The sequence below is a fragment of the Populus euphratica genome, unplaced genomic scaffold (assembly GCF_000495115.2).
Source record: "Populus euphratica unplaced genomic scaffold, PopEup_1.0 scaffold4.1, whole genome shotgun sequence".
NCBI lineage: Eukaryota > Viridiplantae > Streptophyta > Magnoliopsida > Malpighiales > Salicaceae > Populus > Populus euphratica.
The window spans coordinates 1,720,022-1,742,926 of record NW_011499859.1 but is presented as its reverse complement, the minus strand read 5'-3'; the positions used below and the strand labels follow the sequence as shown (position 1 = coordinate 1,742,926).

Sequence of the window (22,905 nt, the reverse complement as noted above, 5' to 3'; positions counted from 1 at the left end):
AACATAGAAAGGCAAAATTTATTTTAAATATATATATAAAATAATTTTTTATATTTTTTAAATTATTCTAAAGTGTTTATATCAAAAAATAATTTTAAAAAAATCAAAAAAATATTTTAATATATTTCTGTTTACAAATGCATCTAATTATTTTGAAGAAGATATTTACGTTTTTAAAATCCAATTATGATTAGAGAGTTTCTATCCACACAGTGTAGCAAAATGAAATCATAACGGCACGTGGTAGAGAGAGGAGGCTTTTGAAACATTGAGACACACATTGCCTTCCTTGTCGTAATTTAAAACATCTAAAACGTTCTCCGTGCGATTGGTAATGTGCAACGTAAGCCTTGTCACTGTCAAGCTCCGAAAATGAGATCCTTGCTAGTGGAGATGACAGATCCTTGTACTTTCGGCCATAAACATTCTCAACTCCCGCAATTATTTCTCCACTCAGATACGTTGCTGCCTACAGAGTTCATTGAGAAACAAGCAAAAATAATTCATGTAGTTGCATAAAGAAATGCGTTCGTGGAGCAAAACAAGAGAACCATGACGTGACAAAAAAAATCTGGCTTCAGAACCGGAAGCTTGTCTAAAATCCCACTTGAATAATGAACTGGACAAACATGACAAATCCCAATAGAATTATCAACTCGATGGCTTGCTGCTCGAATGCAACCGTGTTCTTCTCTGAAGCAGGTGCAAAAGGTCCCATTCCAGGAATGCTTACATGTCACCAACAAAAGCCAATCTGGAATCACTGGAACAAAGTGATTGCCAACGGCCTTCTCAGCAATTCATAGCAAATTTCACCGGAAAATGCATCCGAGGGAGATACTTCCACAGAAGGTTGCCTTACAGATAGTAGTTCATACCCACTTCAATCAAAGAAATATGAGGAATATTCAAACCAACACCAGGGGACCGGCAGTTTTTGCGTAAAAAAGAGAGAAAGACATTGATCAGAAGCCTCTTCCAGAATGTTGCATTCCATTTCGCCTTAACATGAGAGTGACCTATTACATATGCTACCCCGGCATCTTTGGCTTCCAAGAGCTCTAAGAGCTCTTCCTTGACACGGGAATCCTTGTATGTTGTATCCAATAACTTTAACTGGATCCGACGCCTATTGCAGAACTCTGGTGACTCCAACTCATACATGGACTTCAATTTCTGCAATGCAGCTGACCTGGAGCTACTTCCAGATCCTGGGTAGCTCCACCTGCTGCTCTCCTTGTTGCCATCAGATTCTGACATCATGAATCCTTTTCCAAAATTTTCAGATGACCTCACAACTGCCAACCGACCATCCACAGAACCATCACGAGTTCCACCACCCTCTGCTTCCAATTGGATGAACTCTGCTACACTCATCACAATAGCATTTTCAAAATCATAGTCATCATTTTCATGGACATCTTTGTATCCATATCGAACAATGCAGCGGTACATCCTGTAAGGTTTGGGGCCAATCCGGCCAATAAGATACCGTTCTTTCTGGGAAACATAAGGAATGGGAACAGTCTTAACACAGATAAATACAACCACTTGGTAAAATGTAGGCAAGTCAGTTATGAACTGGGAAAACATGGCTGGGACTCCACTTGCTAACTCAGTGTAGACAAGACCAATCCCAGGAATCCTTACAATCCCGAGATCAGAACCTAAAGTGAGGATCCATTTCATGGAAGCTTTGTTATGCAGATCATATAGATACTTCTTCCTGCTACCATAATGCCACACATACATGACAAACATAAAGACTGCGGAGAGCACAAGAGGAACCCATCCACCTTTGGGAATTCTCATACATGAGGATGAGATGAAAATTATCTCTATTATTCCAAAGAATGAGAAGTACAAAAGAGCAACCAAGAGGTTCTTATGCCATACGAAGTCAATGATCATTGATGTCAAACATGTAGTCACAAATATCCCAGCTATGCATGCAATCCCTGAAAATGAGAATGCAGTATTAGCTTTTCTGAAGGTAGTAGCAACATCAGCTTTAAACAAATAAAATACTATTTATGTTGTTTAACCAATGAACCACATAAAACTTGTATATGAATTCCTCATAAATATCTATTCAAAAAGATCAAGTTGATGAGTATTTGCAAAGGTGAGAACAGCTTTCCTATCTTAATGAAAATTGTAAATTGCAATCATAAACTATATCTATTTGGTATTCAGGTTGTGTTTGACATGACTTCTATTGACTGATTTAAGTTGCTTTTTCTAACTTTGACTCATGGAAAATTGATAAACATGTTTGTTTAGAAATTACTTCTGACTTAAATCAAAAGGTTTCCTTTAAAAAAGGAAAAATAAAAATTTTATGCTTCTACTAATCAATTTTGCTCAAAATTCATTGAATCAAAGCAGTATGACAACAAAGCATGTTAAGAATATTTTCATTACATTCTTACCAAAAATATTATGACTCAAAGTCAGAAACATGTTTTAAAAAATAACTCGTGATTCAAAGCAAAAGTAACTTTTCATAAGTCAAGCCAAATGCACTCTAATTACCACATCTATAGATGAATTTAATATTATAATCATATGAAACTAAGCATATCCAAAAGACAAAGTTTTGATGTTTTCAAAATTGAATATGAAATATTTATTGAGAAAAAAAAAGAGACTGACCATAAGCATTTCCTAAATGAATGGTGTCTTGAGAACCAACTGTAACTGCTAGACAGAGAATCATAAGTGCCCAATTTATCTCAGGGACGTATGTCTGGCGATGTACCCATTTTGATTTGTGTACAATCTTGATGCGAGGGAAGCATCCTAATGCGTGGCATTGTTTGGCAATTGAAAATGTGGCAGAGACTACAGCTTGACTGGCAACAATCGCAGCCAAAGTTGCCATCACCGTGACAGGCCAGAACAACGAGTCTAAACCATTTGTAAAAGCATTTCTATAAACAGATAGCCAACTAGAATAACAATATAATAATGAAAAAGATAATAGTAATTATCCTGATTCCTGACTATTAAATCTCTGAAGGGAATAAATCTCAACATGACTCTGGAAATAGTTCTTGCTCATCAATAACAGCAGTGAGAAACTGTAAATATGTAAATGAAAATTCTAGTAGCTCATAGCACAGATGCTGAAAAAGATCTAAAACTTATCTTTCTGAGAACAACATATTAGCCATCTGAAATCTCTTTTATTTCGTTTAAGATTATCAAGCACTGAGAAAGCCTTGTGCATGTGTATAAAAATGGTGAAACAGGAGGGACTTCGAACATGTTCAAAACAAAGATCAGCTTACCAGGAATGGAAGAATGGAAGCTCGTGGATACAGAAGAAAAGTTTTGTGAAAGAAATGCAGCCTGCCCCATGTATTGAAGCACCAAACATGGGTACACAACAAATGAAAATGCAACCTGCACATAGCAACCAGTTCAAATAGTTTTAGCTGTTGCGATTTAGTGCCTATAAGAGAATAAAGATATTGAGGTAAGAACAAGATGCAATGCAGATATTAAGCATAATCTGTTATCCTAATAGCAATTTCCCTTGTAGATCCAATAAATATCAGATTTTGGCAAATTGGCTAAGCTGCAGATTTTTTACATCAGTTTTTAAAAGGCAGTGGTTGTCTGAACAACAGGAGCATCAATTCTGTGAAAAAAATTTGAGAAGATCTTTCCAAGTGAACAGATGACAAGCAGGGATATCTTGATCTACAAATATCTTAGAGGGCAGTAGCATCACGGATTATCAGCAATATAATGGTAATGCTACCACTAATGTGTTGCACCAAAAAGCTTTTCTCTAGCCCATTGCCAAAGAGCTCAAAAAGTTCTATCCATGGATAATATCACCCACAGAATAAATGCATGCTCCAAATCCATAGGAGAATCATCGGTTGCGCATACCCTTATTGATGAAGCTGTGAACTGGCCAAGCCCTGCAAATACAACTTCAGTTCCTGCAGTTACGTGAAAAGCATACATGAGACAATGACAAAGCTTAATGATCTAAACTAAATTCAAATGTCATACCAGTAATAGATAAAAGTATTCCGCCAAGAGAAATCCAACCATCCTTTCCCGTTTCCCCAAAGAACTTGTAGATGTAATATGGAGAAAGAGCCTGGTATACTCTTGGATTCCAATTAATGATATTGTAGATACCAACAAAGGCAATGGACAGTAACCATAGAATCACTATGGGAGCAAATATGAAGGCCACCCGATGCATGCCATAGTGTTGCAATACAAAAAGGCCGATCAATAAAAACAAGGCAATGATGACCAACATACCTGTGTGTCAATAGAAGTGTTAGTAACTTGAATGGTGAATGCGCCATGGAGGTCAAAGAATGTTTTCTAATAGAAGAAATTCTGGCTAACCACACTCTCAACTGTTCTTTCGTCAACTATTTCAGCTAAAAGGATCCAGTGGAGACAGTTAAATTGAATGCTACTTATGCCTTCTTTTTCTTTATCATTAACGAATAGCAATACAACTGAACTTAGACAAATGGTTCTCTGTTCAATAAAGACAAATGGACCAGATAAATGGAGCTAAAAACTTCAGAACTACAATTTGAATCTTGATTATATTTTAGGGGGGCATCCAAGGTAAGCAGGCCATTCATCATTTTAACCCACATCATATTTCACACCTAATGATCATGAAAATGGTTAATCAGTCATGAAATCAGAGGATCTCATCAACCAAGATGCTATCTTTCACTAAGCTAAGCTATATCATGCATCTGAAAAGGAGCATATGAAAGTGGCTTTTTTAAAAGGTTTCAGTTCTTACAAGGTTCACTTTGAGGTTTCAGCAGACACTTAATCCTTGACCTGATGAGAATTAACCCTCAAATGTCATGACAACTGAAAATTAACTAAAAAAAGCTTATTTGTTTCCTTTATTCAGATAGTTAAACTCACCATGATGCAAATTCTTGGCTCGAACCTGCAGCCCTTCAACAGATGAAAGAACTGCAGAAGACCAAATATTCATCAGCACAGTAGTGCATAAAAACTACATAAAAAAGCGTGACAATCATTCATCAACTCACTGGAAATTGCAGGCGTGAAGATGGCGATGGTAATAAACACTGCAGCACCAAACAAAACTAAAACAAGCAGTGCTGTTTTCATTTTCTTATGTCCCTCAACAAACTTCTTGAACCGAGATGAAACCACATTCCTATTTGAATAACCCACACTATGATATGTAGAAATCTCCTCGTCCGCCGCTTGTTGATTAGGAAGTAAACAAAACTTTGCGTGCCTACAAATAACCGAGTACAACGCAAAAATCCCTCCTGCCAATACAACCAACAAGATCACCAAATATCCAATTAAGCAAACAGAACAAAACGAAAACCACACCAACAAACTTGCATTTAACACTCACCTTCGCCATTATCATTTGCACACATCATGAATCCAACATATTTGAACAAAGAAAAAAGCGTAAGAGTCCAAAAAACCAATGAAAATGCTCCAAAAACGGTGTCTTCATTCTGATAATGACGTAATCTCCCGGAAAATGTACACTTATAAACATATAAAGGTGGAGTGCTTAAGTCACTAAAGACCATCCCAAAACTTTGATATGCTAAAAGTAAAACATGTTTTCGCCGATTCTTACACTCCGCCTGCTCGAAACAGAAATCAAAACGACACAATTCAATAAAATTAACATAAGCCTAACTGAATCAACTCAAACAAGAGCAACGATCAAGACATCTTCTTTAATTGCCAATGATTGAAACTGAAGACAGATCAAACAAATGTAATTAATTACAGAAAAGCTTGATTTGTTAGGATTTCATGAAAAGAGAGTGATTAATGCGTACCATGATTTATTGGAGAGGAGAGGAGAGGAGAGGAGAAGCTGGTTCTGCGGCTTTACCCGCTCGTCGTTTTTAGAGTGTTTTGCGGTCGTTTAATAGAGGCAAGGAAAGAAATGAGGAGTGTTTGGTCGGGATTTAAGTTTGTTTGTAACTGTAAATTGACTCTGTTGATCTAACAAACTGGTCCATATCTTTCGCGGGTTTCTTTTTCTTCTTCTTTTTTCCCGACTATACTTGTGTTTTGGGCTCTGTAATAGCTTTTGTGTTTTTGCGGTTAAAAAAACATTTTGACAAAAAAAACTTTAAATTATTTTTTTAGTATTTTTTTATTTTTTTTATTAATGTTATAAATATTTTTTTAAAAAATAAATAAATATTTTTTTAATATATTTTTCAATAAAAAATATTTTAAAAAATAAATATTATTAAAATATTAAACGGGATGTTGATTGATGTGCTCCAAGTTTCACTTCAAAAAATAAATAAATATTATTTTAATATATTTTTCAATAAAAAATATTTTAAAAAATAAATATTATTAAAATATTAAACGGGATGTTGATTGATGTGCTCCAACATGTTCCACTTCTATACATGTCTTTGTTTAAACTATTTGGTAATCTTTCTTAAACAAAACAAAGACGCTTCAGTTAAACTCGGTGGCATGATGCACTTTGATTTTAAAGAACTAAATTGTAAAACAAAGAAATTGAGGGACCAAAGTGTACGAAATCCTCGGGACTAAAGAAGAAGAAGGTGTGTTGTTGGAATGAAACTTCCAACATGTTCCACTTCTATACATGTCTTTGTTTAAACTATTTGGTAATCTTTCTTAAACAAAACAAAGACGCTTCAGTTAAACTCGGTGGCATGATGCACTTTGATTTTAAAGAACTAAATTGTAAAACAAAGAAATTGAGGGACCAAAGTGTACGAAATCCTCGGGACTAAAGAAGAAGAAGGTGTGTTGTTGGAATGAAACTTCCAACATGTTCCACTTCTATACATGTCTTTGTTTAAACTATTTGGTAATCTTTCTTAAACAAAACAAAGACGCTTCAGTTAAACTCGGTGGCATGATGCACTTTGATTTTAAAGAACTAAATTGTAAAACAAAGAAATTGAGGGACCAAAGTGTACGAAATCCTCGGGACTAAAGAAGAAGAAGGTGTGTTGTTGGAATGAAACTTAATTTAATTGATTTACAATAATTAAAGGTCGGTAACATCAAGAAATGTTCATTTTCTTTTCTTTTCTTTTTTTATCAAAATCAAGAGGTAAGTTCATGTATTTTTTTTTGTCTGGTCCCTCCACTCTTTTTTTCAATTTAATCCCTTTATAATGGTTTTATTTGGAATTTGACTTGTTAAGTTGTTTTGATAGTCAGAATAATGCAATGTTGAGAGAAATTCCTTGTGCTCAATCAATCCTTAATCCTTAAATTTGCAAGATAAAATAAAATTTAACTAATTTTTAAAAAATAAAAATATTAAAGAACTAAAATTAAAATTGAAACAGGTATAAGGACTAGGTAAACAAAAAAGTATAGTATAATTCACTTGGATAAACGCACACACCAATAGATAAAAGAGTTTCACGATCATCAAGCAATGCACGAGAGAGATGTACCATGGTGGCCAAATAATGTCACATGTAGTGTTGGAAGTGTCACACCACGCTTTTCTTGATGGTTCTGCACGTGTTGGTGGCAATGTGATAATTGGGTTTTTATATTTTTTTTTCTTTTTATTGAAAATTGAACCTACTTTTAAAATTTGAAAAGTTTTCTCTAATCTGTTTATTTTATCATATTTGATCTTTATTTTATTTGATTGCTATTTTTTAACTTGTTTTTTTAATTTTATCTATTAAAATTTGATTTTTATATCAAAGTGATCCTTATCTTTTTATTGCTATTTTTTTTATCTCTCTTCTCAATTGAATTTATTTTTCAATTTCATGGCTCATTATTTTGCTTCATTTTATTTTTAAATTAAATTTGGTTTTTATTTTTTTAATTGTTTTTTTTTTTGCTCTAGATTCTTTTTAGAATTGATTTTTTTTAATTTTATCATTTAATATTAAATTTATCGGGAGCTGGGTTTTGTTATTTTTTTGATGCGGTGATGTAGGTTTCACAACCCTAGTCTTATATAAGATTATCTCAATCTCATGGCTTAGGCCACTTGTCCAGCAAGTTTGCCAAAGTTAGTTCAAATTGTTTTTCGAATCATTTGTTAACATTGTATATTTTTTCAGGTTCTCCTATCAAAAAAATTTTACGAACCAAGTTTTATATTTATATTTTTTGTAATTTTTTTCTAATAGATTATATCGTTCGCTTGGCCCAACTCACAAGATTTGATTGCCTTACTCGAGTTTGTTAATGTTTTATTTATTAAAAGTTCTTGTTGTTAATTGATTTTAATTTATTTCATCATTCTACTTTTAGATTGTTGGGAATTGAATACCATTATTTTTTTTATTTGCATTCTATAAGGTTAGCCAAGTTAATTTAAGTTGACTCGTTACTTTTTTTTATTATTATTTTTTTAATTTTACACTTTAATATTTGATTGTTTTTGGATCAAGATTTGTTATTTTTTTTACAAGTATTTTTTTATGCATGTCATCATCATTATTTCATTTTCTTTTTAGATTTAATTATTATTATTATTATATTATATAATTAAATAAAATTATTTTATTGGACCTGACTTATAATTCGAGTTGTAAAATTTGTTTTCTTCTTTAAGATACTCTTGCAATGCTTAGACATTGCTTTTATGTTAAAATTCCACAACCAATCAATTTGTGTCTATTTTCTAATATACACCTACGTTAGTTCTTTCCATTAAAATAAATGGTCTCATTCATTACATATGAATTGTCTCAATAGGAATTGATGAAAGTACCTCCTTTAAATCAAAAGAAATTAATGGTCACATACACTACATGTCACCAAATTTATCTAGATTCAAACCCTAGTAATAACATATATTTTATTTTATATTTATCGACTTAAATATATATTTTTGTTAATTTATATTGAAATTATTATATGTGTGACGTGTGATCATAAATTTTAATAAAAATAAACTAGAGGATACGATTGATTATTTTTTATATATGTAAAATTATGACTGATGAATTATGTAATACATAAAATTTGGTCATACATTCATAGGTTTCCTCGATTTTATATAAGAAGGTCACGGGAAAGAAAAAATTATCGCGAATGAAAATATGGTATAGAAGTCAACCTAAAACTTGATAATTAAAAAACAATTCCTAGTATGAGTGTAAAAGCTGACTCGAATACCTTAATCAATGGAATAAAAAGAACTCAAGGATTTTAAAATAGTTAGAAAGGGACTCGAAGTTGAGGAAAAAATATTTAAAACATGCAATATTTTCCTGGTTGTCTACAAAATAGAAAGAGTAGATTATAAATCAGTCCCAATAGTTTTACATAATGAATTAAATACTTCCTCTAGTTTCAAAAATAATTAATAAGCACCTGTATTTTTAAATCTATATATTATTTCACCCATTCCATGGTCTTTTCAGTGAATTGTTTTTAAGAAATAGGAAAAGAAAAAAAGAAAAAGATAGTATTGAAAGATTGAGGAGAAAATTAGAAAATATTTGTTGGAACAAATAAATATAAAATCAAGCACGGACAAAAATGATGAATGAATTAATAAATTATTTTGAAACTAGAAGGATTATTTAATTTATTTTGAAAAATTAAAGAGATTAATTTATAATTACTTAAACAAAAACAATACTTGATTTAGGGATGAAAAAAAAACATATTAAATCGAGAAAATTAAAAATGAATAACCCAAAACATTAAAATTAAAAAATTAAATAAACCAATTAAAAAAATAAAAAAACAATTTAATTTGATTTGATTCTATTTAATTTCAATTTTTTTTTAAAAAAGAATCAAGTGAACTAGACTAGTCTTTAAAAAACTAGAATATAAATATTAAAATTTACTTTCTTTGTAAGTAACCCTAACTAAACCCAGTCTTCCCCTTGAAACAATTTTTTTTAAAGATGTTTGAGTTATTTTTAAAAATATATTAAAATAATATTTTTTATTTTTAAAAAATTATTTTTAAAAAAATTAGATTTTTTTTGAAAAAACGATTGAACCGCCAAGCAAAAACAGCATTCATCTCTCATGCTCTCTCCAACCTCTCTGAATCTAATTCTCTCAATCTGTCTCAATCTCTTTGTCTCTTCATCCCGACATCAAAACCAGCAGCCACCCCCCTAAGCTCTCTACCTCTCTACATTTGATATTGTTCTTACAAGCTGTAAGTTGTGCAACATACAATTAATAATTGATTTAATTTTGCTTAAATTATTCGCTTGCTCAATTTCTTTTGTTTGCTCAGCATAATTTGTATGATTCGATCGCTGATATTGTTTGATTGATTTGCTCAATTTCTTTGAATTTGCTTCGTGAAATTCATGTTTCTGATGATATGAAAAGTCTTGTTTTTTATTAAGTGAATGAGACTCGTTTTTCTGCTTCTGCTTGATACTTTGTGTAAATATGGGCATATGAAAGGGAATCAAGGCAGGCAACTAAAGGACTGCGTGACCACCAGAGCTAAAACTCCTGGAGATATTCTCTGTAGAATGGAGTTCCCTGGTTACTTGCTCTCCAAACCTCCAAACTCCAGGAGATATTCTCTACAGAATGGAGTTCCCTGGTTAGCTTCATTGCCTGCTGCTCGGGAAAATGTAATAAACAGGTAAAGCTCCCCGCTCAAGGGGAGTTAGGTTCTCTATATTACTAGGAAGCTAGCTATCAGAGAACTAGAACATCACTCACTACAGGCAAATAGGAAAAGCCAGCCCGCACTTTAGCTAAATAAAAATTATTTATTTTTTATATATAATTTATTGAATGAGTTATTCACTCTCTCTCTCTTTTTTTCCTTACAGTCAAATAAAAATTATGATGCTATTTTTGTATTTTTGTTTGAAATTTTCTTTTAAGATTAATTTTTTTTTAACATGTTAAGAAACAAGTTAATAGGGAAATGGTAGCTTTGCTTCTAAAAATATTTTTTTTCACTTATTAATTTAAATTATTGATATCTTGTAAATATTTATTTAAATTATCTTAGACTTCTATAAGAAAAAATATTGTAAATGACAACAGATATTTTTCATCAAAATGTATAAATAAAGGATAGAAACTTCAGCTTAAAAAATAATTTTTTTGTTAGAATTTAAATCTTTCAAATTCTTACAAATATTTTTTATTTTTTATATAATTAAATAAAAATTAGCTTTGAAAATTGCTAGCATTGCACTGGCATAAAATCTAGTTAAATATTAAGCAAAAGCTAATTTTTCTAATAAAAATAGAAAAATAGATATACATGTAATAAAAATAAGTGAATAGCAATCAGCATGTTTTCTTCTATACTCTTAACTTTTATAGATCTTTCCAATTTACAAATGTTTTTACGAATTTTACCTTTCTATTATGTGTTTTTTTAATCTCTGTTAATTCATTTAATACCGGTAAAACACATGGCACGTGCCAAAAATCCAAGCATTGACCAATAAGATAATATTTGTAAATGATGTTTCCAAAACTAATATTAAATATTTGAAAAAGAGTGTTCGTAACTAAATTCTCACTTAAAAAAAAAAATATGATAAATTTTCATTGAATTTTTTTAATTACGATTTTCTTTCTTTTTTTAATTTTTATATAGGCGTGTTTATTTTTCAAATAACGATTTTATAAATCAATGCACATGTCACATGATTTAGCAGAATTAGATAAAAATATAGAAAGCTTCACCAAACACAAAGGAAAAGGGTAGAATCCATACAAAATCTTGTACAATGACAAAATCCAATAATAATAATAATATTTGGGCAATACATGTCATAGACCCATGTTTTTTTTATTAATCACAGAGATAATACCAAGGATGGTTCTTTAAGAAAATATCTATAATAATAATAATAATAATTTGTAGATGAGCAGAAAAGCCATAAAAACACGAGTGGAAGGTCTAAACACACCATTAACCGGAGATTTGAGAGCTCAACTGTAAAAGGTTAAAATGTTAACGAAGAATTCCAAGAGAGCATAACTTGCCAGTAAAAGAGAAGAACCATCATTTTCCAATCCTTTCTCCATTGATAGATGAAATGAGAATGACAAGCAGTGTTAGTTCTAAGACGACTGGAAAAAAACACAATTAAAGCGTAAATATAATGCGGGTATACAGGAAGGTTCCCAAGGACAAAATAAAAAACTTCTTATGATCGAAACCCTATCCGGCAAAGAAATATATCAAATATCTCAAGTACAAACAAGAAAAATCATCTCAAAGTGGCTGTGCAATGGCTAAATATGGCAGAAAACAATAGGTTCCAAAGAGAAGTTTTTGTTGTGAGAAGGTGGCGAAGCTGAGGTCAAACATAGGTATCAGCCGTGATACAACAGTATAAATAAATTAATAAATAGTTGATTCACAAATTGAAGCCAAAAGAAAGCAAAATGTAATGAGCTCATTTGCGCCGTCTGGTTGGGGCCAGCTCAGGATTGCCTTTTCTCATCATGGCAACAAACTCTTCATAGTTGATCCTTCCATCCTGCAAAAGGAGTTGTGAACATATTATTACTGATATTGATGAAGGAATCATAGCATGTGTTTGTATTCTCCCACAGCATTACACATTACTTAACATTATCAGGAGCGATGAAACTTCCTTTTAAGAATGATCCCCTGGAGCTTATTATTTAATTGTGCAAGTATATTGGTTAAACAGGTCCCCGGATCCTTACAATTTTTTATATAAAAGTTTTGGAACCCAAATTTTCTCAGGAATGAAACATCTGTGCACCATTTTGGTAAAAGAAACTATATCCTTCCGTCCCTTGACCTCAAAAAAGCAAAATCAGCAGAAAAGGAAGCTTGAAATAAGAAACGCACATGGTCTGTGTCAACTTCTGCAATGATCTCTTTTATTGTTTTTGTATCACCCATATTATATTTCATAAGGGCTTGCTCCAACTCTTCCATGGTGATGTACCTACATGTATAAACAAGACAGGCCAATGCTCACATACAAGTACAGGAAAAGAAATTCACAGAAATACAAAGTTTCAGAGAAGTAGAAGTAAATACCCGCTCTTGTCCTTGTCGAAATATTCAAAGGCCTTGTATAAATGGTCCTCTCTTTCCATTCTATTCATGTGCATGGTAGCTGTTATAAACTCAATGTAATCAATTGTTCCGTTCCCATCAACATCAGCCTGAAAAGCAGCTCATCAATTTCAGCTGAACCACAGAACAGGTCATCAAAATGAGAAACAACATGCATCTAAAATACCAGAGGTAGCCAGAAAGAACTGCCTCAGTAAAATGCAGCATTTCTCTGCTGTTGCTTTGAGCTATATTCTCTTCATTCTAGAGCATTGTAATTGCATTTTAAAGGTATAAGATGAATGGAAAGATTCTATTTTTCCAATTCATCAGTGTGGGTGACGAATTTCCACATCACTTCTGAATCCTAATGACTTCAATCTTTAATTCTGATCTGAAACTAGAGGTTCAGTTTGGGAAGAGTTGACTGCTTAAACTGAATAAGAATTGAGAATGATAAATATTTCTGTAGGGCTACCCTAATACTGTTCTCTGTGCATGAATAGAATAAAAGAATCTGAAGGCACCATTAAGCTCAGGTGGAACAGATACATTACCGCTTCCATTAACTGCCTCACTTCAGACTCAGAAAGCTTAGTACCCAATTTTGGAAGACCAGCTTTCAACTCTTCAAAAGTGATTGTTCCATTGTTGTCCGTGTCCATAGATTTAAACATTTCCTTCAAGCCCATAATTTCTTCTTCAGAAAGGTTTTCAGCAATTACCTAAAGAAAGAAGAGACATTTGTCACTACAATAAGAACAGCAAGCATTTTCTTTCCTGCTCATGCCTTTGGTTTCTTTGCATTTAGAACATGGTATCCCACCTTGACCTTTCTAATTTCAAATAATCGCACATTCAAAAATATGATACTACAATCTTCAACCAAGAAGAGAATTTCTCACCTTCAGTGCTACTTTTTTTAGTTTGTTCATTGCCCTAAATTGTTTCATTCTTGTTAAAACAGCAATATCAAGAGGCTTATCAGAGGCACCATCTTCTCGCATCCATGGATGATCTGCATGGCATTTTTAGTCTAATCAAGTCTCCTCCTTCACTTTCAAAGGAAAAGGAGATTAAAGCATAACTTTATACAAGATGCTTTCAAAAAGTGAACTGGGGAAAGGAGGCATGATGAAAATAACATAGCAGTCCTCAAAGCCAATCAAGCAAACACGTGCACACAATTGCTTTACTACACAAATAGAAGAATCTAATCTTCTTGTTAAATGGGGGATGGCTTGGACACTTGGATAAAGCGATGGCCAGTAAAGATGCCAAGTTCCAATCAACAACAATGAAAACAAGCATATGGGACTTCACGCAATCATATCTATAAACCATGAATGACACACTTTAAGGATGAAGCAGGACTAAGAGAAAATGGAGAAGAAGTTATCAGATGCAGAGCTTTAGGAGTCAACAATTGAAAACCTTCAAACCACTTTCATCTTGAAAAAGAACTTGCTTCACCAATGAAACTTACTTAGAACTTCAATTGCTGAAAGCCGTTCCTTTGGATCAGCTCTTAGCATCTGCTTCACAAGATCTTTGGCGCTACTAGATATGGAAGGCCATGGATCAGAAGAGAAATCAATATGTCCCCGGAGAATAGAATCAAAGATGACTTGTTCAGTATCTGCATACAAAACAAAGAAAAAAGGTGAGAGGCAAGACCTCCAACCACATCTGAGTACTGTACATTACCTTTTATTCCGTTCACCATGCACTCAAAAATGGAGTAGAAATCTTAACTACATCAACTTCACTTAGAGGAACTTAATGTATAACCAGCAAAGTTTTTAAGTTATGTCAAGTATATTCTTCAGAAACGTTGCACATGTATAACATGCATCAGAACAACGATAATTAGCTGTGTTTCCAAATTTTCTAATCTTAATTAAGTTCGAAAGCCACACCTCCCCAGAATGGTGGGACACCACTGAGAAGAATATATAATATGACCCCTGCACTCCAAATGTCAACCTCAGCTCCATAGCGTCGTCGCAATACTTCAGGAGCTACATAATAAGCACTTCCAACAAGGTCTTTAAACACATCTCCTGCAAAGACACACAGAATTAGAGTTAAGACTTATCACCAGCAAATCATCAATAATAATAATATTTATTATCATTCATGAAATGTAACATTTAACTAAATTACAAGGTGATAAGATAGATTCGATTCTTACAGTGCAATATGTAAATATAAATAATAAGTCAAAACATTAAGGCATTATATTTATAGTGCCTTCAATTAACCATAAAACAATCACCTGGCTTAAAAAATACAGAGAGCCCAAAATCAGTAGCCTTCAAAGGCGAATCCTCATGAGTACTTAAAAAGAGGAAATTCTCGGGCTTCAAATCCCTATGAATCACTCCCATTGTATGACAATTGTGCACAACAGTCACAATTTGCCTGCACAAATCGGCTGCGGCTCTCTCTGAATAATGCCCTTTTGCTATTATCCGATCAAACAACTCCCCTCCTTCACACAACTCCATTATTAAATTCACTGAATGCTGATCCTCATAAGCTCCCTTCAATTCCACTATATTCCTATTGCAAGGAAACTAAAAGATTTCAGATTCGTACTTTTAACTAATCAAGAAAATTTAAACGGCTCAGATTTGTATTTTTGATTAACCGAAGAGATAAAAGACCCAAATTTGCTGTTTTACTGAATCAACCGAACTAAAGATCAAATTGGATATTTTGATTGACCCAAATAACTAAAAGCACAAAACGTTGCGTTTCCCTACTCAACCAAAAACCTAAAAAGCAAAAAATTCGCATCTTTAACTAATCAAAGAACCAAAGAGCTGAAATTTCTAATCAATCAATATGAGAAATTAAGAATGTCTATCCTTGCAGGCCCCCCTTCAAGTTTACCATATTCCTAATACATAGAAACTCAAAGAGTTTAAATTTTGCAGATTTTTAATAAATCAAATTCATAAAAAGCACATATTCGCATCATGATTTGACCAACAATAAGGATCACAGATTTTGCTTTTTTTTTTTTTAATAAACTAAGTCCTTAAAAGCTCAAGATTCATACTTCGCCAAAATATGATCAATATTTTCCAAGAACTCTTAATTTCAACACCCTTTTCACTTTGATTCACCTACTCACATTTTCTATCTCTTTTTTTTTTTTTTCTCAATCCATAATTTGCACTTCCTTGCTTCTCAGAAAGTTTACAAACCACAAAAAAAAAAAAAAAAAAACCAGAGACAGACAGCTAAAGATCTCAATTTTGCATTTTAGTTAACCAAAAGAACTAAATTGCTCAATTTTTTTGTTCATTTTAATTAACCAAATAATAACTAAACAGCTCAATTAAGCTGCTCCAATCAATCGAAACGGCAAATAGAAACGTCGTTCAAACCTGCAATTTAAGTTAATTAAGCTTGATTCTGCATTTTGAGTTAATCAAATTAATAAACCGGAATGAGTCGTTTTGGATCAGTGTTGACCTGTGACCAGTAAGGTGATGCATGATCTGTACTTCACGGCGAACATCTTCAATATCATCACGGTTGATGAGCTTCCGAGACGCAATTGACTTGCAAGCGAAGTGTTGTTTAGTCTCCTTGTGAGTAACCAAGTACGTGACTCCAAACTGGCCGCGACCAAGCTCGCGACCAAATATGTATGTGTTTCGTACATCCTCCCTCGGCCGGCCAAGGACTCTGCCGACTGCGGTGGATCCGGAGGCCGAGGAGTGGTGGTGGTGTTGAGATCGCGGCGGTGGAGTGGCAGTTGGAGGTAGGACTTTTATGCCACCATTGGAAGGAGTGTTGTGGTGGTCGGTGGTGGTGGAGGAGGAGGGGAGGCTGCTGCAGTTTCCCATTTCGTGAGAGGTTGTTTTGGTCAAATGAGAGTCAATGACGATGAGCGAGAGAGCAGTTAAGACAGGGGAAGGGACATGGGGGAGTCCTGTCTTGTTGATGGGGGGAGAAGGATTAAATTACCAAAATGAGCTTGGTTTGGGTTGATTTACGGTGTAAGAGGCGTCCGTTGAATAGTGTGTGCGTGGATTCCGCTGGCCAACCAGTTGAGGGCTTCCACTTAAAATATTTTGTAATGCGAATCCCAAAACATAATATTTAATCCTCTTAATTAATTTTGTAATTCACGTCTTGATTTTTAATTAATTAGAACGGTATTTCCAGTTGATACAACTACGACGGCACTCTCTTCTTATTGATTCAATCCCGCATTACGCTTTATAAAGAAGACAGTTGCAAAACAATGAATGGAAAAATATATATAAAAAAAAAATTATTAAAAATTGTAAATACTAATTAAAAACTATAATGGAAAATTCATTTTCCTAATAATAATTAAAATATAATTGCAAGTGTAGATATTTTATAAGAATAAGCTATAAAAAAACCTATTGGTATGAGGATGAAATTAAAAGAAGAAGAATTTGGTATGAGGATGAAATTAAAAGAAGAAGGATGAAAATAAAATAAAATAAAAAAGCACTAAATATAGCATGTTAGAAGTTATAAGAAAGATATATTTTGACTTATTAACTTTAAAAATTTTGTAAATTTTTAAATTTTAGCGACTCAATGTTTTTTTAATTTAATTTTAATATAAAAATTTATTTTTATTATGTTTTAGTTCATGGTTAAGAGAGGAGAAAGAAAAATTATAAGATTTCAACAATAAAAAAATATTATTAACATTGATTTAGGCTACCAAAATAATTAATATATGTGTCAAATAATTTGATTTGACAATGAGGATTTATATTAGGTGTTTTTTTTTTGAAATTTTTTGAAAACAAAAAGATTTGGGCTTAGATGGATTTTTTATTTCTAGATGATTTTGATTTTTGAGGCATTTTGTTGGTTTTTTAAAATTATATATATATTTATCATGATTTTTTTATGGTGTTTTTGTAGGTTTTTAAAATTAAAATAAGTTGAAAAATAAGATTTAGGATTAAAAAAACCTTTTACAATTATTGGAATCTAAACGTAACAAATGACATATTGATTTAAATGAAAGAAAAAAACATGTTAATAAAATTATTTTTAATTTAATCTAACGAGAATGATTTGATTCACAGGTCACAACCAACTCCATCCATCAAATGTGAGTCGTCTGGGTTGAGGAATAATCATGGAGTTTAGCTGTTGCTTCCATGGAGAGGTTTGGATCCTGCTGCCCATCTTTTATTTACTTCTCATTGAGTAGTCATGTTTTTAAACACTTTTTTTTTTAAATACAAAACATTATTGAAATTAAAAAAAAAAAGTAGTCATGTTTTTAAACACTTTTTTTTTAAATACAAAAGATTATTGAAATTAAAAAAAAAAAAAAGAAGCAAAAAAAGCCTTTTCCTGCTGACCCTATAATGCACGCAAAGACATTTGCACTGTGCAATCTACAATGTAATTTCAATTGTTCCTAAGGTGCAAAGATTTACAGTATAGTCCCTAGAGTTTTTGTTTATCATCTTTAGTCCTTGTAATCTTAATTTCTTACACTTCAGTCATATAATTTTATTTTTATCATGTTCCAATTTTTCAAACTTAGAGAGGAGAGAGAGAGAGATAAGAAAGGGGGAGAAGAGATAAAGATTTTAATTATTATTATTATATCTTTTTACACAACCCTGTTAAAATTATAAAGTTATAATTTTTTAATTGAAATTTACTTTCAAATCATGATAATTTTTTTTATTTAGAAGATTGTGCTTCAAATGAAAAAAAAAATACTTTGATCGAAATAAAAAAAATACATAAATAAAGAAGAAGAGTTTTGATTAAAAGAAAATCTTTTTTTGTTCTGATGATATCCAGTATTAATAATAGAAATGGTTTTGGGATGTAGTGATTTAACCCATAAAGGAGAGGTATGGTTTTATTAAATTATATAAAAAATTACATTTTTATTTGTATTGATACAAATAATTGCGCGGTCAATTTTGTGGATGCGCGGTCAAGGAGGGTGTGGATGCAGTGGAAAAGTCCACATCACCAAGGTGTTTCCGCATTTTATAGGAATTAAAGCTATTTAAGTTTCAAAAAAGCAACCGAGATTTATTCAAAATATAACTATATAAAAAAAACTAAGGGCCGTAGGTGAAAAACGGTGTGGACTCTACAATGTAATAATTTTTTTACCTTATATAGCATTAGCGTGCGTTTGAAGACACGGGTTACTTTATATTTTTTTAAAATTTAATTTTTTTTATTAAAAATTAATATTTTTCATATTTTTTAAATTGTTTTTTTATGGTAATCTCAAAAATAATTTTTAAAAAATAAAAAAATATTAATATGATGCATTTCGATATGAAAAGTACTATGAAAAATAATCGTGATTACACTTCTAAACAGCTAAAAAAACAAAAATTAAGGGATAAAATAATTTTTTTCAAGAGATTTAAATGGTATTATTAAATTGAATGGAATAGATTTATTTCTTCACAATTTTGTTACATGATAAAATTATTAATTTAATCTTAAAATTAAATTAAATAATAATAAATTAACTACACTTGCAAATTTATTTTCTTGAACTTGCATTTAGATTTAAGGGAGTGTTAGGGGAATTTTATTCATTTTATTATGTTTTTTTTTAAATTATTAAATGTACCTAGGAGTAATTGAGTGTGTTAGTATGTATATATATATTAAAAGAAAAAACAGTTGGCAAATGTAAGGAGGAGCTTCTTCAATAGTTTTTTTTTTTAGGATTATTTTGGTATTATAATTAAGTTGCTGATTTGATATGCTAGGACTTATTTATTTTTATTTTTTTGTTATTATATTTTTTATTTATATTATTAAAAATTACATGAGTTTATTAAACTCAATCAAATCAAATCAATCATCTAAATCTTAATTTTTTTCTTTAAAAACATTTACACTATTTTTATATCATTTATTTATAATGGAAAAAAATAAGGTAAGTCGGTGGACTATCCATCTAAAAACTATTCAGTTTAAAAGCTTGTTTGGTAATGTTGTTATAATTATTTTTTAAAATAATTTTTATTTAGAAATATATCAAAATAATATATTTTTTATTTTTAAAAATTATTTTTAATATTAGCATATTAAAATAATTTAGAAATATAAAAAAATTAATTTAAAGATAAAAAAATTTCAGAATGAAAAAACAAATTGGACGTAAAGTCTACGGGATGGATTTGCTTCCGGGCCTTGTCCTCTGCGACTTGCTAGGCAAAATTGGCAACGGATAAAAGAAGAAAAACTAAACAAACAAAATATTGTAGAACTCCAAATTTGCGTTTGCCGGGAGTCGAACCCGGGTCTATTGCTTGGAAGGCAATTATCCTAACCGTTGGACTACAAACGCTTTTTCTATGTTGTGATCTGTTAACAGTATTATTATAACGACTAGACGAAACCAACGACAATGAATTGTGATCTTGTAACATGCAGTATTTCCTTGGGAAATTCGTGAGTTTGGATTCTAGTGTTCACTGTTTTTATGATTTGATTCTCCAGCGAAATATTTCATTACTTGATGTGGTCATTACAGCAACTATGAAGCTCATTGTATACATCTGAATATATTGGGCAAGTGGATCTATCTCCATCGCTAGAACAAGGCAACGGTCCATGATCTATTTGATTCATGTTTATAACAAGCTTAAAAAGAGGACTATAACGTTACATACTGTGTTAGAATATATATATATATATATATATATATATATATATATATATAAAAGATTTTTCAATATATTCTTGGATATTAAATATTATCAATATAAATAAAAAATACTTATTAATATATCTCATTAAATAAATTAATATTTTATTAATAAATAATTGAGATTAATATATTTAAGTTTATAACACAGGTGATGCACTCAGGTGTATCTAGTAACTTTGATTCTTAAAATAATTTTTTTGTTTGATCAAATAATTATGAATATTAATAAAAGGTATAAAAAGTCATCAATTAAAGAAACTTAAATAAAATTATGAATCTTAACTATCAAACAATTCACTATTAAATAATAAAATTAAAAAAAATATGAATATATCTGTATTAACTTACTAATCTTATAATCATGGGCATATGATTATGATAGATGCATGTAGAGGAAAGTAAAAAGAAAAATAAAAAAATTAATTCTAAAAAAAACTAAAAGTTAAAATAAAAAAATATTATTTTAAAAAAATCAAAGTCAAATTATGCTTACCTTTAAAATATGTCCATTATTAAATAATAAAATTAAAAAAAAATATGAATATATCCGTATTAACTTACTAACCTTATAATCATGGGCATATGATTATGATAGATGCATGTAGAGGAAAGTAAAAGAAAAAATAAAAAGATTAATTCTAAAAAAAACTAAAAGTTAAAATAAAAAAATATTTTTTTAAAAAAAATCAAAGTCAAACTATGCTTACCTTTAAAATATATAACCATGATCATTAAATTGAGACTGACCATAAAGAAGGAAAATCCAAAAATTAACAAAGCAAGATTCTTAATAAAAAAAAACTTAACAACAAAACAAAGAACATAATTTAAAATAAGCATAGAAAAAAACCTGAGTTAACATGAGAGTAGGATAAACCTACAAAAATAAAAGTGAAAAAATTAAATTTTAAATGATAAAATTAAAAATAAATCAATTTTATAAAAGAACTCAAAAAGATCAAACCGAATTTATGTTAATTTTTGAAACCTGTAACCTTAGTCACGAGAACAAAACTAACCCATAGAAGGATAAAAAACAATGAAGAAAAATTTTCAACTAAAAAAATATCAAGAGATTAAATTAGGAAAAATAAAATAAGAAAATCATCAAAACAAAAATAAAATAATGGGGATCAAATTTGATAAAAATTAAATGCTTAGAGATGAAATTGAAAACAAAATTTAATTAGTAAAAGAGCAGAAAAAGATCAAAATAAATGAAAATCAAATTTGATATAAAAATCAAATTAAACTAAATGATAAGGATGAAATTGAAGAAAACAATCAATCAAAACAAAACAAAAAATAAAAGAATAATAATAAAAAATAAAAACTAAATTTAATATACAAAATAAATGATAGAACATGTCTATAGTTTGACAAAAAAACAAAAGTGAAAAAAAGAAGGAGAAAAAAAAAATCAAACTTCAACTAAAGCTCCACCAGACACATACATCATATCACCACATAGAGAATGTCAATGTACCTCCAACACTATTTTTAAAGGCGACTTTTACTCGTTAAATTAATAATTTTTTTATTAATATTTTATATATATTAAAAGATTAAAGTATCCCTTATCTCTTTTAAAAATAATGAAAAAGCTAGATAAAAAGATGAAAAAGCCCATGCAAGGAAGTTTTAATTTTGTTTCATTGTAGAGAAGTGATTTTACTGCATCAAAAAATAAAATGACAATGACACCTCTCCATCAACCAATTATTACAAAAACAATAATTATAAAAATACTAAAATGCCGCTAATTATTAGTAATTTTTTTAAAAAAATAATTTAGTTATTTTATTTGACCATAAAATAAAAAAATTAAAACACCATTTGATACCACCTTTAAAAAATTTGATTCCAAAAGTAAGGAAATCATTTAACTGTACATAACATATTTAAAAGGACAAATATATCTTTATCAATGTGGTAATAACAGACTAACCCCGTAAAATTACAAAAATACTTCCAATGGCTAGGCACTTGGCTGGTTTTTAGAGGGATAAAATGGGAAAAATACTTTAGACCATCTACAGTGTTTTTCGCACGTGTTTTAGTATTTCTCATATACTTATAATGTAATTATAATTGGTGGGGGGGGGTTCAAGGAGGTGTCTCATTGCAATTTTTCGGGAACAAGGAA

General features: G+C 30.7%; 2 protein-coding genes and 1 non-coding gene across 6 annotated transcripts; all 3 read right to left on the bottom strand.

Annotated features, from left to right (window-relative positions):
• Positions 1 to 414: 414 nt before the first annotated feature.
• Positions 415 to 6,076, bottom strand: TRH1 (Potassium transporter family protein). Of its 2 annotated transcripts, XM_011024289.1 has the most exons (9): positions 5,847 to 6,076; positions 5,402 to 5,645; positions 5,061 to 5,309; positions 4,930 to 4,980; positions 4,030 to 4,290; positions 3,904 to 3,956; positions 3,294 to 3,408; positions 2,656 to 2,910; positions 415 to 1,958 (listed from the first exon to the last, which is right to left on the bottom strand). In XM_011024289.1, the coding sequence occupies exons 1-9, from the start codon at positions 5,847 to 5,849 to the stop codon at positions 859 to 861; spliced, it is 2,331 nt and encodes a 776-aa protein (XP_011022591.1). In that variant the 5' UTR covers positions 5,850 to 6,076; the 3' UTR covers positions 415 to 858. The 2 variants fall into 2 exon arrangements, with proteins under 2 accessions (XP_011022591.1, XP_011022592.1); XM_011024290.1 differs by lacking the exon at positions 2,656 to 2,910.
• A 5,825-nt stretch (positions 6,077 to 11,901) lies between these two features.
• Positions 11,902 to 17,070, bottom strand: LOC105124319 (calcium-dependent protein kinase 3-like). 3 transcript variants are annotated; one of them, XM_011024288.1, is made up of 10 exons: positions 16,526 to 17,070; positions 15,318 to 15,604; positions 14,959 to 15,102; positions 14,526 to 14,678; positions 13,945 to 14,057; positions 13,597 to 13,764; positions 13,022 to 13,149; positions 12,827 to 12,926; positions 12,398 to 12,485; positions 11,902 to 12,073 (listed from the first exon to the last, which is right to left on the bottom strand). In XM_011024288.1, exons 1-9 carry the CDS (start codon positions 16,900 to 16,902, stop codon positions 12,402 to 12,404), a joined length of 1,554 nt encoding a protein of 517 aa, XP_011022590.1. In that variant the 5' UTR covers positions 16,903 to 17,070; the 3' UTR covers positions 11,902 to 12,073; positions 12,398 to 12,401. The 3 variants fall into 3 exon arrangements, with proteins under 3 accessions (XP_011022590.1, XP_011022589.1, XP_011022588.1); XM_011024287.1 differs by lacking the exon at positions 11,902 to 12,073 and adding an exon at positions 12,074 to 12,299 and having other exon boundaries at positions 12,397 to 12,485; XM_011024286.1 differs by lacking the exon at positions 11,902 to 12,073 and having other exon boundaries at positions 12,074 to 12,485.
• A 3,254-nt stretch (positions 17,071 to 20,324) lies between these two features.
• On the bottom strand, positions 20,325 to 20,396 carry TRNAG-UCC (transfer RNA glycine (anticodon UCC)). Its single transcript has one exon. It is a non-coding gene; the product is annotated as a tRNA-Gly (tRNA).
• Between the last annotated feature and the right edge of the window lie 2,509 nt (positions 20,397 to 22,905).